Source organism: Rhincodon typus, chromosome 5 (genome assembly GCF_021869965.1).
Source record: "Rhincodon typus isolate 14 chromosome 5, sRhiTyp1.1, whole genome shotgun sequence".
In the NCBI taxonomy this organism is placed as follows: Eukaryota; Metazoa; Chordata; class Chondrichthyes; order Orectolobiformes; family Rhincodontidae; genus Rhincodon; species Rhincodon typus.
In genome coordinates this window covers 49,346,758-49,367,232 of record NC_063336.1, presented here as the reverse complement: position 1 = coordinate 49,367,232, position 20,475 = coordinate 49,346,758, and the positions used below count along the sequence as shown (strand labels likewise).

General features: G+C 38.6%; 1 protein-coding gene across 1 annotated transcript in view; it reads right to left on the bottom strand.

Annotated features, from left to right (window-relative positions):
• Nucleotides 1-20,475, bottom strand: part of bach2b (BTB and CNC homology 1, basic leucine zipper transcription factor 2b) — a 242,504-nt gene that overhangs the window by 8,560 nt on the left and 213,469 nt on the right. The window contains exons 3-4 of the mRNA XM_048597425.1: nt 17,163-18,698; nt 4,044-4,250 (exon numbers count right to left, since the gene is read on the bottom strand). Coding sequence (XP_048453382.1) covers nt 4,044-4,250; nt 17,163-18,698 — 1,743 coding nt within the window. The remainder of the gene's footprint in view (nt 1-4,043; nt 4,251-17,162; nt 18,699-20,475) is intronic.

The window sequence follows — 20,475 nt, the reverse complement described above, 5'->3', positions numbered from 1 at the left end:
CTATTGGCACTGACTATCTAGGTTCACATATGAGGCCTAGCTTCTTGTAAGAGATAACAGGTAGCTACAAAATGGCTACAGAAACATAAGTCAGGAGTAACAAAACACTTGAAGGGAGAAAATGGAGGGACCAAAATAACACAATATGCAATAAACTGGTATAAGTCTTGTTCTAAATAGACTGCCATCAGAACTCGACGAATTTAGATAATTGAATTTTTCTAAAAAATATTCTTCTATATTGCAGAATTGTAACCATGAGAGTAGTATTGTAAAGTTTTGTAAATTGCATATAATAAATTGAAGAGTTAGAATCCAAAGATACTACTGGATGCTCAGAAGGAGAAAAGAATTTGCCAATTCAGCAAAGTGCCTGCAGCCCTCAAGTGGCCTGAATATGTCACACAATGCTGTTGCTGAACTCTGGAGTAATTATTGCATATTTTAATGATGGTCTTACAACAACGTTGTAATTCTTTTTGCTGCCTTCACATTTCCATGCTGCTCAGAACTACAATCAATCTAGGTCAGGAAATTGTCCATTGCTGCCTCACTGTAATTAGTGTTAGAGTGACTGAATCAAAGTATCTGATATTTCCAATCTGGGACAAAGACTATCCACCCTATTCGTGCCTCTCATAATTTTATATACTTCTATCAAGTCACCCCTCAGCCTACAACACTCTAGTGAAAACAATCCAAGTTTGTCCAAACTCTCCTTATAGCTTCTACGCTCCAATCAAGGCATCATCCTGGTAAACCTCTTTTGCGTCCTCTCCAAAGCCTGTATTCACATTCTTCCTATAGTGTGGCAACTAAAATAGCACATAATACTCCAAACATGGCCTAACTAAAATTTTATTCAGCTGCAACATGACTTGCCAACTTTTTTACTCAATGCCCTGACAACTGAAGGCAAGCATGTCATACGGTTAGTTTACCTCCACTTGTGTTGCCACTTCCAGGGAGCTATGGGCTTGCAACCAAGATCTCTCCATGTATCAGTGCTCCTAAGGGTCCTGCCATTTACTATATTCTTTCTTCTTGCATTTGACCTCTCAAAATGCATCACCTCACATTTATACAATTTAATGTGGCGTTTGTTTGCATATTTAGACCTGTGCCTAACTAAGCTGAAACGCCAGGCGTAATGAAACATAGTTATTCAACAATATCAAATTATTCAATAGAGATTTGTCATGTAATCATACTAGTTAATATGAAATTGGATGTCTCTTTAATCAGCCCATCAATTGACTGAAGTTGTAGATTTTGATGAAGTTGAACTAGGAAGTGTACTTGAATCTTATCTGCCTGGCTGAAGGGAGCACAATTAAAAATGAGCAGTTTACATATCTGCTCAGATATCAGCCACTTCTGATGAACACTCTAAAGGTTTTGCAAATGGATAGAGTGCCTGCTCGAAGCAGGTAAAACAAGCCATAAGAATCAGGCATGTTCTTAAGATAAATGTAAAAGTTTTCACTGTGGGATCAGCAAGAGCAGGAGCTCTCCTTTGGGTCCTGTAAAGAAAATCACATCCACCTGCCCAAGACATCCTCCTTAATTTTCCCTCCTGCAAGATCCCCCAAATTGCCAAATATGAACAACACTTCCTGAAAGCTGGCATAAGGCCAAAGCCTTCCCAAAATTCACCTTTCGAAAGCCATTTTTTTTGTATTCTCTTTATGCTTGTCCCAGGCAGACAGTTTCCTGACAATTAAAAACAACACAGTCTCCTTGTTGCTGCAGCCAAGATAGAAACCTACGCTAAATTAAAATCTCCTCTCTCATATGAAAGCTGCAATAAAAATTGGTGCAAATGCCTTTTTTTAAATTATATGCAAATATATGGTGAATAGAAACTAAACTTGGCAGTGTTAAATGGAACACTGAGATGTTGTAAGTGAGAGTAGATGAATATCACACATCCATATTTATTTGAAAAAAAAGGAGATATATATATTCACCTCAGTTTCTATCATGTCAGGTACTAGACACCACTCTTTGTAGGAGGATGAGACAGAGAGATTAAATTCTCTATCTTTTGCACTGCTCTGCCCATGGCTCTGTTACAATTATTAAGCCATTCCTTTGTTAAGTAACTTAATTCTGTGCCTATTCCCATGATTGTATGAGGCATACATCTCACTCGACTACAGCTGCTGATGTCAGAGAGATGAAAATAGCAATCTTAGCAATGCACTGCAGCAAACAATTTGCTAGCCCCAATCCACGAGGAGCGGTATTTGCTGTGCACCTTCTGGCTGGTATCTTTGCAGTCCAGATAAATGCACTAAGGAACATATGTTATTAGAAGTAAGCCCAACAACAGTATGAAAGGCAAAAAATCTAAAGCTAAGAGTCTTCAACCATAAAAAGGTTGCATATTTTAGTACAAATTGCTGAAAAAGCTCAGCAAGTCTGGCAGTATCTGTGCAGAGAAATCAGAGTTAATGTTTCAGGTCTGGTGACTCTTCCTCAGAATGGGTCACTGGACCCGAAATGTTAACTCTGAATTCTCTCCAAAGATGCTGCCAGACTTGCTGAGTTTTTCCGGCAATTTCTGCTTTTGTTTCTGATTTACAACATCCACAGTTCTTTCAGTTTTTATTGAATGTTTTAATGTTTTATTTAACATACTAAAAGGGATCTTACTGTGGCATTGCTCGTGAGTGGCCTAGTTTCGATGGTTTACTGCTAGTGTGTTCAACTTGCCTGTCCCTTTAGGCCCCTTAATGTCTCTCCGTGCACCTCAGATATCAGTTGGGGCCCACACCGCTGCTGTAAGAACTCTTAAAAGTAGTTGTTTAGAAACATTGGAGCAGAACATTCTGCCTGTCGAACCTGTCCTTGCACTGAATACACTCATGACTGACTGAACACTTCAATGCCTTTTACCCACTCCTTCCACATAACTCTGTAAGGCCACTGGTAATCAGAAATCTATCAAATCAGGAACCTTCCTGAAACTTACTCAAAAATTCAGGCTCTACTGTACTCTGTGGTAGTGAATTATGAAGGTTTGCAACCCTCTGAGTGAAAAATAAATCTCCTCATCTCAGAGCTGAGTAGCATCCCATTTATTTTTAAACAGTGCCCCTTGGTTCTAGACTGTCCAACTAGGGGATACATCTTACATCTGCATTTACCTTACCTATCCTTTAAAGTATTTTTAAAATTTCAATGAGATCACCTCTCAATCTTCAAAATTCTAGAGAATACAGGCCAGTTTCCTCAATATCTCTTCACAGGATATTCTGGGAGCAAGCCTGGTGAACCTTTGTTATACTCTGTCTATGGCAATAATATCTTTCCTGAGATGAAGAGATCAAAGCTGTACACAATACTCCTGGTTTAGTCTAACAGAGCTCCTACACAACTGAAGTAAGATTTCATTGCTCCTGTACACAAATCCTCTGACAATAATGGCTAACATTCCATTAATCTTCCTAAAGCTTGCTGCACCTGTATTTTAGCTTTCAGTGACTTATTGACAAGGACTTTCAAGTCTCTTTGCAAATCTACATTCTCCAAACTCTCTACCATTTAATATTCTGCACATCTGCTCTTCCTACCAAAATGGATAATGTCACATTTTCCACACTATATTCCATTTGCAATATTAATTGTCCAATCACTAACCCTGTCCAAGTCCTCCTGAAGCTGATTTACATTTTCCTCACAACACACATTCTGCTTAGCTTTGCACCATTTGCAGATTTGGAAACACAACTGTTTTACAAATTGAAATTTAAGAATTTATTAAGATAAACCTTTTTCTTTCTTAAAGCCACAAGATCGAATTGTTATAAATATGACCCCAGGTTAATTACAGCTTAGTTCTTTTTGAGGACATCTTAGGCTTTCACTGAAAGTTGGTAGATTGGAAGATGCCAGGGATTTGCATCCACCCAAAGATCAGAAAGCATCAGTCACAAGTAAGCTTCATTTTCAGAAAAAAATCACAACCAAATGTAAGGCTGGCAGGCAGCAAGCACTCACAAAAGTCTGAGTTGACCAAATGTTTGAAATCTACTTACCAACTTTTGAATTTCACATTCCAAGTTCTGAATGCAATCCAGTTTTCTCTTCCTACATCGTTGGGCTGCTATCCGATTCTTGCTCCGCCGGCGAACGTCATGAATGAACTCCAGTTGCTCAGAGGTTAACTTGTGCATCTTCACCATCATTTGGAAATCATTCCTTGGAAGATCTGTGATTTGATCAATTGGAAAGGGAAGTTTGACCTAAAAGACAAGATAATTGGTTAGTTAATACATTGGAACATGTGAAATGTACCTTTATTATTAGCAGGGCTCCAATTCAAAAATGTATTGCATTGAAAACATAAATCTGTGTATGGGTCTATTCAATACGACACAAAGAACAATTTATGTCCCATAAATGTGGGTTCTACCAGTATACAGAGTCTAAACACCTTGTGATATAAAATACAAAACTGGGCTGGTCACAATTATTGCAAGTTACATGAATTAGCAAAGTACTTAATATGTGGGATACTTAGCACTTAACAGAATTAACAAATCTTTATTATCATTTTCAGTGTCTTTGTACCGAAGTCCAACCACTTTGCAACATTGTTTTCATCCTGCAGATGGCACTCATAGAATGAGTCATCAAATATCCTGCACTAGAATAACAACAAGTAGTTAAATCACTTTCATCCTTTAGGTTCAGCTGCATTCGCAATACACGACAAAACATTTTCATTGACACTATGATAGCAACAACTGGAAAATCAATGAGCTCATAATTGAAAATGTTATTTGGGAAATCTCTGTAACAAAGCTACATTTTAACGACAATGTGCACCTATAAATGTAAACACACATCTTAGATAAAAAGGCTACAGCGCATTGGAATTAGAATAATTTAGACATTTCTTAAATGTTTGATGGTTCCCATATCCACCATTCTCTCAGGTAATGAGGTCCAGACTCATCTTTTCGGTGATAAAAATCTCCACTTAACTTTCCTCTTACCCTTCTGCCTTTTACCTTCAATCTATGCACCCTGATTTTGACTCCTCTACTTATGTAAAAATTCTCTTTCAATCCATACTTTCCATGTCCTGCATTATATTACACACCTCCATCAGGTTTCCACTCAACCTTCACTACTCTAATGAAAACAACCCCAGCCTGCCCAGGTTCTTCTTATAGTATAGACCCTCCAGCACAGGTAGCATCCTCATAAATCTTCTGTGCATCGTCTCTAATGCAATCATCTTCTTCCTATAATGAGATCAGAACTGCATGCAGTACTCCAGATGTGGCCTAACCAGTGTTTAATACAGTTCCAACATAACCTCCTTACTCTTGTATTCTGCTCTAGCTAAGACAAGTTACTGTATGTACATTTGTGGCTAACCAAACAGTTCTCTTTCATAAGCAAGTGATTCTTGTATCTTTTATGAATAATGTTTTTCTTAATAAGTATAAAATAAATTCTTGGCACAACAGACATATTTTCAATCATATATATTGAAATTATTTTGCTCTTTATAGAACATATTTGACATTTTAAAATATATTAAGCTTTAACATGCCCAAATACTAAAGGCATTGTTATTCATATACTGTGACCATTGACTCTTTTTTCAACACTGCCTACTGTTACATATTCTAATATACATTGTCCAAGACCTTTAATGTTATTACTAATAACCTGCTTAGACTATTTAAGTCCAGATAGCTTCTTGCCATCAATTTATCCCAACTTTATCTTCTTCAAAGGTATAAGATACAGAACCATATTTGTTCTATATTGAGTACAGTGAATGCTGTCATGCATTCCAAAAGTACTAATGGAGTTTCCTCCCTAACAGCATTTTCAATCCATCTATTACATATGGAGCAATTAAAGAAGGCAGCTCAACACCACTTTCTCAAGAGCAGCTAGGGACGGGTAATAAATGCTGGCCAACTAGTGATGCCCACATCCCATTAGACAATAAAACATTTGAGACCATTTGCTCAAGACAAAATTACTGTGCATCTCTGCTCCAATGTTCCATTGGTCTTTATCAAAATGTTACAGTGACAATTTCACCCTTCCTCCACCATCTGTGGTTGATATTTAGAACCCATATTGGTTTATTTCTTTTGTGCATCATTTTATTTCACGAGATATCACATTCACAAATATCTTCCTCCAAACATTAATATTTTAAATGGGTTAATAGTTGTAATAAATAGTACAGACAGGAGTTTATGAAATATTGTTGAAGGCTTTGCTGAAATTAGAACAGGACGGACATTAATGTTGAAGATTGTAGGTGAAAGTGCAAACCTAGTGGCTATTTATACTTGAGGTGCAATTCTCAGTATATCTAGCAAATACATCATGAGTCTCATGATGGCTTGAATCCAATAGTGCAGGAACATATCAGCTAGATTAATGCTCCTATACTGGCCCATTTATTATACATTTATTCAAAAATGGGACATTTAAAAACACTTCACAGTATGAAGCATATCTTCTTTACATGGTCAGTACATGATATCTTGTGACATACAAAACATTTAGGTCACATTATTGAAATGCAAATCAACTCCTCACAGGGATAAAAAAAAATTCTAGTTAATACATATGCAATATTTGGTACTTATGTAATGAGAGAGTGAGGCATGCAACTTCTTGATTTTTGCTGGTTGCTGAAATATGAACGTGCAACTTTCTTAACAGGATTACTTTAGCAGCACAGAAATATAGGAACAGATATAGCCATTCAGACCGTCAAGACTGCTCCAGCATTCATTTAGATCATACCTGATCATCTACATCAATGCCATTTACCCAAGTTATCTTCTCTTCCTTTAATATCATTTGTTTCCAAAAAACTAACAATTATTGTCTTGAACATGCTCAATGACAGAGCTGCTGCAGCTGTCTGGGGGAGCCAATTCCAAAGGTTCACCATTCTCCAATGATGACATTTCTTCTCATTTCAGTCTGAAATGGCTTACCTCTTTCTCCATTCTCTCTCTTCCCTTGCATTACGTCCACTGGTTCTAGAGTCACCAGCTAGGGGAAACATGTAGATCCCACATTGAAACTTACAAGATTATTTTGGTGTGACAATAAGGTTATCCCTTATTGTTCAAATCTCTACATAATAGAGACTTAGTCTTCTTAATCCATCTTCATAAACATTCATGCCATCCCAGGGATTAATCTGATGAAAATTCATTGCACTTCTTCTATGACAAGTATACTGTTCCTTCGGTAAGGAGATCTAGACTGTACACAATGAGGTCTCACCAAGGCTCTAAAGAACTCACAACTAGCATGTCATCTTTACTCTTGTATTCAAAGTTCCTGGCAGTGAAGGCATTTGTTTCCTAATTGCTCAGTGCAAGTCCAGGTTAATTTTTAGTAACTCATAAACAAGGACACCAGGATCCTTTGGACTCCTGCCATTCTTAACTTCAACTATTTAAGAAATATTCTGCCTTTAAATGTTTTCCTATCAAAGTGAAAAACTTCACACTTATTCACATACATTGCATTTGCTCTGTTCATTTTGCCTGTTCAAGTCCTCTTGAAGCCTCTCTGCAACTTCCTCACAACTTACATTCTCACTCATTTTTATGTCATCAGCAAATTTGGAAATATTGCAGTTAATCCCCATATCCAAATAATTTATATATATTATGAACAGCTGTGGATGTAGAACTGGCCCCTACAGTATCCTGTTCATAAAAGCCTGCCTTCCTGAGAATTTATTCCTACTCTCTGCTTCCCATCTGTTAACCGTTACTCAATTGATGAGTATATTTCCCCATTCCCATAGTTACAACTCTATTTAACCCCCTGTGTGAGACCTCGTCAAAAGCCTTCTGAAAATCCAAATACACCAAGTTTATCAAAACAAACTCCCCAATATCCTCGAAACACTTCAGTAAGTTTGTCAATTGTGATTTATCTTACATAAATCAATGTTGACTCAACTTAATTTTACCATTTTTTTCTAATTATCCAATTATGACATCCATTATAATTTAATCCAATATGCTATCAATGTCAAACCAACAGGTGTGCAGTTATCCATTCTCTCTCTTCCCTTCTTAAATAATGGTGTTATATTTGCAACTGTCCAGTTCACAGGAATCTTTTCATAATCCAGAGAATTTTGAAAGATAATCACCAATGCATTCACTATCGTTCTAGCCATCCCATCAACAATCTGGAATGAAGCTCACCTGGTCCACAGGACGTATCAGCCTTCAACCACATTAGCTTCCCATATAATAGATCTTATCGAATTGAATTTATCTTATTTCCTCTGTCTTACAGGTTCTTGGTTTCGGGGAGATGTTCTAAATCTTCTTCCATGGTGACAGATGCAACTTTCTCTGCCATTTCCATGATAAATTCCTGATTTGTCTGAGCTAATCCTTACATTTTGACATACCCATACAAGATTGTTTAGTCCTCCTTTATGTTCCTTGCTAGGTTGTATTCATATTCTTGTTTCCCTTTCTTAACAAATTTCTTAGTTCATCCTTTCTGGGTTCTATATTGGACCCAATCCTCACGAATGCCCACTTTTTCTGGAATCCTTAGAAGCCACTTCCTTTAATCTAATGCAATTGTTAACTTATTTGATTAATCATGGTGGATATCCATTTCTCGTTGTGTGTTGTGCCTTACAGGACCCTATAGCCTATGTAGACCATGTAAGTATTTCTTCTAACATAAGCCATCGTCTGTTTATCCTCAAATCTTTTTGTGTATTTTCCCATTGCCAACATACCACTCATATCTTCTTAATACCTTGTCTTCAGATTTAAGGCACAAGCTTTAGAATGATATAATTGCATTCAAACTTAACACAAAATTTTGTATTATGGTTGCTAGTTCCCAAAGGCTCCTTTGTAGTAAGGTTATTGATTTGCTATTTCTGATTACATACAACTGAATCCAAAATTGCCAGTTGACTCCTCAATACACTTTCTCAGAAACCAATCTGGAATTCACCTTCTACAGTATTAGTGTTGATTTGGTTCACCAAGTCTGTGTGTAAATTGATGTCACCCATTATTACTGAATCACCCACATAATACCCATCTCTAACTTCCTGGCTTATACCTTGCCCAACAAATACACTGCAGTCTTATGGCATATAAACAACTCCCATTAATGCTGTTCTTTAACCCAACACACAAACTGATTCTACTCTTGATCCTTCAATTTAAGATCCTCTCTGACTAAGAGATAGTAAGAACTGCTGATGCTGGAGTCAGAGATAACACAGTGTAGAGCTGGATGAACACAGCAGGCCAGGCAGCATCACAGGAGCAGGAAAGCTCACGTTTTGGGTCGGGACCCTTCATCCCGACCCGGAACATCAGCTTTCCTGTTCCTCTGATTCTGCCTGGCCTGCTGTGTTCCTCCAACTCCACACAGTGTTATCTCCACTCTTACTAAATTATTAATTTCACCCCTTAAGATTGTTATCACACCTCCTTTTCCTTTTTGTCTATCATTCCAAAATGCTAATATCTTTAGATATTCCATTCCCAATCTTAGTCACCCTGTAGCCATGTCTCCATATGGTAATTAAATCTTACTCATTTACATCAATTTATGCATTCAAATCACAAATCTTTTTGTAAATAGTGAGGCAGCAGCATAGTAGTAATGTCACTGGACTGGGAATCCGTAACCTCAGGGGTCATGGGTTTGAATCCTACCATGGCAGGTGATGAAATTAGAATTCAGTAAAAATCTAGCATTAAAGGCTGGCAACCTTGTAAACACTGTCAATTGTCATAAAAATCCATATTACTCTTTATGGAAGGAAATCTGCCATCCTTGCCTGGTCTTGTCTACATGTGGCTCCAGATCCACAGCAATGAGTTGACTTTTAACTAGTTCCTGAAAGCTTCCTGCAAGCCATTCAGTTCAAGAGAAGTTCAGGATGGACAATAAATGTTGGCCTGGCCAGCAATGTCCACATCTCACGAGGTGTTACACGCATTCAGTTACATGCCTTTAATTCTGCTTTTTTTAAAACATTGTTCCCTATTCCCATCCTGTATGATGCTTGCTGATGCTTTGTCTATCTTCTATTTTTTGCTTTCGACTTTTCTACTTTTGTTTTTGCCAGTTTTGGACCCTTGAATATTAGATCACTATCAGGCTCTGATTGTACAGCCAATCTAGGTAAACCTCCCCCAGAGGCACTAATGAATATCTCTCTGAGGATGTTCGTCCTGGTCCTGTTAAAATGTATAAGACTCACCTTTCCCAGGACTGGTCCCAATGCCTCAGAAATCTGATGCCCTCCTTCCTACACCATTTATCCACTGCACAATTTTCCCATTTCTATATGCTGATCATTTCTCAGCTAGCATATCTTAAGGCAATAAGAAAGAGAAAATACTGGAAATAATCAGCAGGTCAGGTCGCATCTACGAAGAGAAACAGATCTTATTGTCAGAATCAAGTGCCTTTACCATAGCAATGTTGATGGTAGGCGTCATTGAATCCCACTGTCTTTGCAGGTCATCCTGATCAAATCCATAGCAGGACATCCTGAGGATGACCTTTCTGTCATTTAAAGGCATCACCCTCTGCCACCAGTATTAACCCAGCAGAGGATGTAGGTGTCATCATACGGGGAGTATAACAAGCAAATACTTGCCGGATAACTTGTGGGCACTAGGGTGGGGGACCCTTGTTGAGAGACACTCAGGTCTTGATCGAGGGACATGGCATTGGGGAGCGCAAGTGATTCGTCCCACTGAGAATCACCCTGCTGCCCTTGCTGCCAATCAAATATGGGCAAAATCATCCAGGATTAGATTATAAGCAACAGATATGATCAAATTTCCAACACCAGGTACTAGATTCTAATGTACTTTTCAATAACAGTGATCATAACGACATGATTAGAATTGGAGAAGTACTAAAATCAAACTAAAATGTCAAATTCCACCTTTGCATCTCCCAGTTGATTTCTTCATTATGGTACTGGCCCCTAGACATTAATAAGGAAGAACTTTGCAGGATCAGCAGGGCTGTTTTTGTCATTGTTGTTTCCAGTGCCTCTGTTGATGCCATCCAGTCCAACCAGGTTCATTCTTTTATTGAGAGTTTTCAGTAGTTAGACACATTTCAGTGGCTTACTAGGTCATTTCAAAGGACATTTAAGAGTCAACCACACTGCAGTGGGCCTGGAGTCACATGTGGGCCATAACAAATGCTGATGGCAGCTTTCCTTCTATAAAGAACATTAGTGAACCAGATGGATTGTAATGACATTCGACAATAATTTCATGGTCATCATTAACTCATGATGGTCATATTTGTTTCCAGAAGTTTTTTTTAAAATTCAAATTCCACCATCTACCATGGTGAGATTTAAACCAGGGTTCTCAGAAATGAAAGTGAAAGATCTGGAGGTGTTAATTTTATAGCTGCATTAAGTCAGTCAGATATCACACAGCCCTTGGGTGCAGAAGAAGCAGTCAAGCATGAGGTCCCGCTGCAGACAAATGTATCACGTCTTGTCTCCTGACCAGTTTGGTGTAATTACAAAGACAAAACAACTTGTATCTATCGTTACCATGAAATAAACTACACCTTGTGTAAACCAAATGCCTCCTTGTTAAGACTCAACAGTGGCTTATCATTGATAACAAGGTGTAGAGCTGGATGAACACAGCAGGCCAAGCAGCATCAGAGGAGCAGGAAGGCTGACGTTTCGTGCCTAGACCCTTCTTCAGAAAACTTGTTGCTAGTTGGATAGACCCTTAGACTTAATATAGGAAAAAAGGTTATGTTCTATTGCAGTGGCAACAGTGGATGATTCCCCGTGTGAGACAATCTAGAACGAGAGTTCATAGTTTTAGGCTAAGGGGTGCTAGATTTAAAACAGAGATGAGGAGAAATTACTTCTCTCAAAGGGTTGTGAATCTGTGGAATTCATTATCCAGAGTATTCGGGATGCCAAGACACTAAGAAGAGATAGATTTTTAATTAGTAATGAGTTAAAATGTCATAGGAAGTGGGCAGAAAAGTGGAGTTGAGGCTGAGATGAAATCAGTATTAAATGTTGGAGTAGGCTTGAGGGGCTGAATCTCCTGCCCCTGCTCCTAGCTCTTATGCTACAGCAATCATTAAAAGGACCGTCTATCTGGTACTGCAGCCGAGTAGCCTCAGGCTTTGGATTAAAATTGCAGTCTGCACCAGTCGCTTGCCTATTGAATATGGCAGTTGATTTTGATAGGTGTCATGATGTTAGTGAAAAGATACATGTTCAAGCTCTTCTCCAATAGTTTGGCAAGTCATCATGACCAAGTGATTAAGATGATAGATTAGAAATCTATTGGGATCTCCTCGGTAGGTTTGAATACTTCCAGCTGTGTTTGTTTGTATTCATGACTTTACAACTCTGGTGGCACAGAACTAGTGTCGCTTTCTTTGGGCCAGAAGGTCTGAGTTCAAGCCCCATCTACTCTAGAAACATGTCATAAACATGTTTCAACAGGTTGATTAAAAATATATAGGATGAAGGCTTTGTGCTGTAAGTTTCTATTTACTTTTTTGTTTGTTACAGTGCCCCAGCAGGGGCTGTCCAATATGTTTAACATTTCCTTTAAAAGAGTAGTAAGGAGAATTGAGGTTCTTGTGGCACAGTGGTGGTGTCCTCAGGGTTAGAAGATCCGGCTTAAGTCTAACCTGTCTCAGAGGTGTGTCATAATGTGTTTGAACAGGTTGATTAAAATAAAATATAGAAAGGGGGATTGGCGGCAGCACTCTGCACCAACCACACGCGACCAGTGCTGGGTATCACAGCATATGACATAAGTGTTCATGATGTGTCTGAGAATACTTAAGATCTAGATCTCACACACCCCCACCCACAAAGACAATACTATTAGTCTTTATACTCTTAGGACCTAAGTCAGAAATTAAGCAAGATTGTAGAGTGCAGGCTGTGGCGATTAATACTCCCTTGGTGGTTTTGGATTTCAATCATAATATAGTTCAAACCTCAAACCTCCAACCAAACTGGTCAATTCTCAGTATTGTTCATTCTTTGGTGAGTCATCTTTCAAGGTCACTAAACTTTTAAGTAGGGCAAGTGAGCTATTGTGGTATGGCATTCTGCACTTATTCTTGTAATACTGTGTAACAGTCAAGGAACTAAGTTATGAAGATATAGGGCTCTATATTGTGAATAATTGGCCTGGAATTATAATTAGTTCACTCTGCCAATGGACTGGACTTTGGGTGTGCCCCTCTATGTGTGATTACATCTTGTCTCAAGTCCCAGATATGGGGTATCTGAATGAGCAGGGTGATCCAGATCCATAAGAGGCCACCATCCTGTCATTCCAATGAGAAAATCAAAGCGGACTCCTAAAAGCTGTAATTCAGTTTGACAGAATAAATTTGGTACTGTGAGGCAGGATGTTTCCTGAGCTGACCAAAACATGGCAATTTCACACTAAGGAATGCGTGAAACAGGATGTTGGATCGAAGGTAAGATTGAAGATTGTTTTATTTACCTTCAGAGATAGGAAAGCAAAATTTTCTGTGTTGCCTTATTCAGGTGCTTCAATGGGTTGGGTAGGTTTTGATTACATCAAAGTGTAACATCCAGAGACCCAAGTTAATATTCTGGGCATGTGAATTCAAATCCCAACATGGTGAAATTTGACCAGAAGGCATTATCTTCGAGCATGGTATGGATGAGGAGGAATTTCTTCTCTCAGAGGGTAGTGAATCTGGAATTCTTTATCACAGAGGGCTGTTGAGGCTGGGTATATTCAAAGCTGATGGATTTTTTGGGGGTCTGTTAGCTTACTTGGTCATACAGAGTGATGCCAACAACGTGGGTTCAATTCCTGTATCACCATGAAGGTCAAGCCTTCTCAACCTCTCCCCTTTCCTGGTGTATGGTGGCCCTCAAGTGAAACTCATTTCCTACTATCTCATCTCTCTTTCTCTAATGAGATAACAGCCCCATGGTCTCCTACAATGATGGCAATTTTACCTATACCTTTTAGACAGATGTTTAATCAGTAAGGGAATCAAGGGTTGTAGGAAAATGCAGGAGAGTGGAGTTGAGGATTATCAGATCAGCTATGATCTCAGTAAATAGTGGAACATACCCAACGGGCTGATCAGGAGGAACAAGCTTAATGGTCTGGCTGGTCTTTCCAACTATAGGATATACCAACATTTAGAAACCTTAGACATTTATATATTTGACATTTTACTGACAAATTTACACTATATATTTATTGGATATATGAGCTGAGTATCGACGTAAAACTTGGGCAAGAGAGGTAGAATGGAAAAAAAAGATCTGAACGAATGGTAAATTGCAATTACACTGGAAAAAAGCAGAACTTCCATAACTGCTATTAAGCATCTACATTTTAACAATGCTCATGGATTTCAGTAAATTTTATATAATCAAAATCTACTCTTGAGATGTTTTCGCTTGACCAATGATTAAATTGATGCACCACCAGGATACAAAACAGAATGGAATGTACTTTTTCCCAAATTTCCTGCACTACAAATGCATTTGAACAAGTCCAGATTCAAGCTGGTGCGAACAGCATTGATTCGACCACAAAAGAATTCAATGTTTTTTGAAAAGACATATTGAATTATTTCACTTCCATCATGAAACCTCTGTTTTGCACTGCTAAAGTAGGGCTGGCAACACAATTAGGAATATGATACTGTTCAGAATATTGTGATCACAGATTTACAGTTGTAAGTTAAATATCAAAGCTGGTCATTGTACTTAGTTATTAATAAAGAAATATTGCAATTATGTAAAATAAAGGAGGCCAAAAGACCTGATCCCCTCACAGACATTGCCCAATACATTAACAGTTTCCTTCCTCTTTCAAAGTGCATTGTCCTCAACCTTGCTAGCTGCTATTTTTGATACCTCATTCTCCTCTCTAGGCCTATTGACATTCATTGTGTTTATTTATAGTGCAACGGAAATAATGACTTTCTGGGTTAAAAATGCACGCAAGTATTTTTTAGAAATTCAGGTTTTCCTTCAGTCTGTGTGAGTTGGCCCAGTACTAAATAAGGTTTAGGCATGTAAAGCTGATCTCAATCCATTAATCATCTGCAGTATACATTACACTGTGCCAGATGAGGGATGTTAATTTTCCTTTGGCATTTTTATGATCTGCATGTAAAATAGAAAACTGTGGTTGGTTCTATTCACATTCACCCTTTCAAAAAATGTTCTCATTCAGAAAATGCTTGGCTAAAATGAAGCGGATCATTAAAAGAAAATGAAAATCCCTTTACAGGGAGTTGTGCACAAAATAGCTGAGAGGATGGGCAAGCAATCTGTTCTCTGGCATCTGTCAAAGTTACTCCTTAGCTCACCTATAGGCTGTGTATGACAGACATGCAAGCTGACTAATCATCCATCTCCTTTTTTTCCTTTCTGTACAGCTTTGTTTCACATCAGCAGTGAAACCTATTCTGAACCACAAACCTGAAATTAGAAGCTGTGCAGGGAGACTATGCAATTGCTTGCCTGGCAGAAATTGGGTAGCAACATTCCGCAAGTTACAGGGAAGAATTTAGCACCCTCACTCCTTTGTTGCCGTTATGTCATCTCTTGCTGCCTGAAGCAAGCAGAGAGCTAATTTAGACGATTAAATATGTTCCTATGAAGGGGAAATCAACTGGTGACCCAATCAAGGGCTCCTCTAGTTGCCACAAAAATAACTTGCACTGTTACAACACTAAGCCTCCTTATTCCCAGTTTCCTAAACTGCAATGACAGGGTCAGGTGCCTCAAAACTATTTCATCAGCTGTTAAATACCTTAGGATATCCTAAGGCCACAAAAGATGAAATATTCATGCAAGGTATAACTTTAAAGTGCTTTGTTATAATCGTATCTTTGAGCAAACTTTAGTCTTACTTAGTCTGACCTATATCTAATTCCAGACCCATAACAATGTGGTCGACTCTTAACTGCCCTCTGGCCAATTAGGGATTGGCAATAAATGCTGGCCCAGCCAGTGATGCTCACATCTCATGAACAAATAAAAAAAGTTAGTTCTGCCAGCTTCTGCCTCTTCGGCATCGTATTAATTTGTGCCTGATTACATTTCTGTAATGTCATTTTGTGAATGCAAGCTGTTGTGACAAATCCATCTATTTAATCACAACACTTCCTTAACTTGGGCAAGTTATAGACCCTTTTGGGATATTCTATTTTAAAGCCTTGAAAATAAATACAAGTTGTTGTTCATGTAAAAATGACAACGTAAAGAACTATGAGAAAATGTGGTATAATTGTATGTAGTGAATATAAACATTGCTGCTATCATTGCCTGCTAATTCTATCTAATTTGAGTTTTTTTTAAACTATTTAAAGTATCCAGAATTCCTGCTGTGTTATTTAATGTCTGGAAGTATCAAACAACTGAAAAGGTGCACCAATTTTACATTTATTAACTATGCAATCATATTGTAAAAATGATAATTGTGCACCTAATATAAATACAGAAATATTAATTTCTGGTAATTATGATTTTAACTTTCCTTGGGCTATGTTGAATTGATTTTTCCTCTTTTCCTATAGTTCTCATCATCCCTATCCACCTGGCCTAGCACCTTGTAGACAGAAGCCATGAGAGTCACAGTCACGACTGTCCTCTATAGAATAAAAGGCTGTCAACAATGACTCTGTGCAAATGCACAATATGCTTAAAATGGCATGAAATCATTAATGATCTTGCAACAACCTCCACAGGCCATGTTAACCCTTTTTGTTTTGTAAGGATTAATGTCTTCATTAAAGAAGTGGAAATAAGGATATGATATGAACGTGTTTATACATTTCTAAGTAACATTGTGAGGTAATTTCTATTCTTATGACTTTCTCTCCTCCCTTCCTGGAAAGCATCACAATTTACACTTGAAGCTGTGCTGCTCAGCATGGCTCAGTTCAGGAACAAACAATTGCAGGATTCAAAAGCGTATCCATTATCCCTCCATGATTCTAAATATTGGCACACTGACACTTAGCATCATAGCACACTACTAAATCTGCTGAAACTGACAGTTCCAGTAAGGATGAATTTATAATTATAAGTATTTTTATTAAATATGTTGCTACTGTACCTCATGTCCTCTGTCTCGAGTTGAGCATGATTCACTGTCCCCTTCTGAAAAGGATCCAGACTCATCACTGGAATTGGTGCCATATGACTGCTCACATTTTAATGGTGGTTTACATTGATTGAACATTGCATCTCCGATCATGCTTAACTCTTGCTGCTCCGCAGATAGGAAGCGTGTTCCTTGTGAACAGGGTGAAGTGGACAACTCAAACTGGGGTAAACTGCAAGGAGAACCACCACTTCCATCTTCAGGAAATGAGTAAGAGGAACAGGAACTTGAGGTTCTGGTCCTAGTCTCAGATGGAGGAGACCGAGGACACACTTTAATTGGCACTGGGCAGCTGGTTTTACAGGTAGGTCGAATTCTACATGAATTCAATGGCAACAAAGGCTCCATTGCAAGTCTAGTAGGAACACAAGTCTGTGAACATGGAAGTGACTGGCTAGTACCACTCCACAAACCTTTTGGCACATGCTCAGTAAGTTCGTCCTCTAGTGAGCCCCTACCAGTATATGAATGTGCAGCAGGAGTGTTCATCCTGTCCAAGGTACCAGAAGAAAATATGACACTCTTTCTGTCCGATTCCAGTTCTTGTTTGCAAATCACTTCACAAGATGGTCCTGTCAGTTGGGATCCAACAGTAAAGCTATTGTTGTCTTTCTGAGGTGTGCAGGATAGTCCATAGATCTCGCTATAAGGCCTGTATTCTGTTTTGAGGTCACCCTGAGTCATTCCCTCTTCAAGGGAACAAGATGTTCTGGTGTCTAAAGGTCGTTGCAGTGGATTTTGTCTCTCAGTAGATTCTACATCAGCTTTTTTAATGAACCTTGAACAAGGAGGTGTTCTACTTTTGGGTCTATCAACACACATTGGACTCATCTGCTTAACGTTGATTTCCTTATCTGCAACTGCATGTTCCATTGCACCAGGTTCACTTTCAGACAAGCATTGAACAGTATTTTCTGCTGCAATTTCTGGTGCATGTGGTTCAATTTTTACCTGTGCCTTGCTATATCCTTGAGATTGAGTACAGACTGGCCGGTCTTCTTTATATGTGCTTGGAAAACCTGAGGTACTGGTATGTGGTGTGCTACTGATATGCTTGGTGCAAGCAAGCTGGTATTTCCTGTATTTTGGGCAGCGTCCCATATCATCATTTGATGTAACAGGGATGGATATTACAGCTGGTTCTTTCTCAGATAGCCTGGAAGATGCTTCGAACCCAAGTGTCTCTTTACTTATTCTGTCCCTGGAACAAGTAATCTTACGAGTGTCAGATTGCATGTGTTCTCCCTCACCATCGGAATTCCCATCTTGTACATTGGACTTTTGGAACGTTGCCATTTTGGTGTAAAGGAAAAAACCATCTTTTTCATTAAAGAGCTGGGCCTCAAGGAAGCGGAAGCAAGAGTCCTCCAGATTGTGCATGTGTAGGACTTCAGCACAGTGCATGACCTCTTGGATGTTATCTCTGCTGAGTAATAGCTTAGCAGTGTAAGCAAACTGCAACAATGGGCTAAATCCTCTGGCGGTGACCTGCAAAAATAGGGAAATTGCCAGCATTACGATCAGCATTGCTATTATCCAAAACACTTCAAGTGTAGTTAGGTTTTCTGACAGTTCTAATGGTCATTAACAAAAACTGAAAAATGCCAGTTAATCTTTTATTGGGTCAGCACTGAACATTCCATATGAATATTTACTTTGGAAAGCAGCATCTCTGCATGTCAGTGTACTGCAAATGAAAAGGCTTTTGCTTTTAAAATGTTATCCACATTTCAGCATAATGACGCAAAAAACTCAAATCTAGTAACCATTTAAATACTTTCAGAAAATACTATTGAAGAACTGCTTTAGGGCCACAGGCTCAAGTTTGCAGTGTGCTTAATTCAGTAGCCCCTAACCATACATCATGACTCAGACCGGAAGGCTGGTAGCTCCAATCTCAAGTAGGTATTCAGAATTTGCCTGGTCTCCTTGAGAAAGTTGCTGAGGTACTTTGTTAACCATAAGGCATTAATGACTTCTCTTCAAAAGCATCTATCCCAAGGTGGATTTTTCAGTCTCTTAGTGTTGAGCAGACAAGTGGGTTAGGCAATTTATTTTGCTGATTTGATAAAAATGTGCTCCATTCAACTACAATTCCAGGATGTGAAATTATGTCTAGAAAAAGAAGCATCGCCAATATTTGTTTCCTCTCCAAAATCCTTGAATATGTCACCCCCAACTCCAAGTCCATTTTGCCACAAATTCCAGCTTCACTGTCACTAATTAATTGTTCCTATGCTCCCACACCACTGAAATGGGCTGAACAAGTCTCTCAAATAACATATTGTTTGACTTTACTGCACTGTCCCTATAACTCATCCCAAGCTCTCTGCAGACTTTGAAAGATTAATTACACCCTCATCTTCCAATACATTTTCCGTATCATCCAATTCAGTGAATCTGGCCTTGTTTTGCTTCAGTCTTACTGACTGACCTACCAATAACTTCTCTTCCCAGTCTTGGATTGTTATTGAAGGATTTCCCAAAGGCCTATCATTAGCTTCTCCTCTGCCTCAGCCACATTGTGCTTTTTGGCAACGTCAGTGATATACATGGGGTCAACTCCCTATGTGCACTGTTGACATACTTTGCTTTTCAAATTTTTACATGTTTTCATGAGTTGATCACTTTGTAACTCAAAATATTATTTTCTGTGCTTGGCACTTTGGTGGTGGTGAGCTGCCTTCTTGAACTGCTGTAGTCCACCTGCTGTAGAGAGATCCACACTGCTGTAAGAATGGGAATTCCATTTGTACTTCTGGAATGCTTGACAGTATTCAATGTATTCAAAACAGAACAAATATGGTTCTGTATCTTATGCTTTTGAAGAAAAAAATGTTGGAATAAATTGATGGCAAGCAGCTTTCTGGATTGAAATAGTCTAAGCGACTGAAAAAGGTCAAAATAAATGAGTACTTTCTAGTAAATTGGCTAATCCAAGAAGATCCAACTGGGTAAAGTAAGTAATTAAACTGTGGAACAACTGCAGTCATTTCTGTAAATTAACATACAGTATATTTATTGACTACAGACACATACTGTTGCCTACCCACATCTGCTGGTGTTTTATCAGTGGCAGGGTAAATGTCAGACAACCATCCATCCTTAGGCCAATTGGGTCCTGAAGTGAGAAGTGATAATGACTGGCTTTGACATTAAGGTTACACCTGACTGAATGTGACATCAAGAAGCATGAGCAAAATTGGTGTCAATGAAAATGAGAGGGGAAACTCTCCACTTTGGAAGTTTGTGGTTTTTGGAAGCA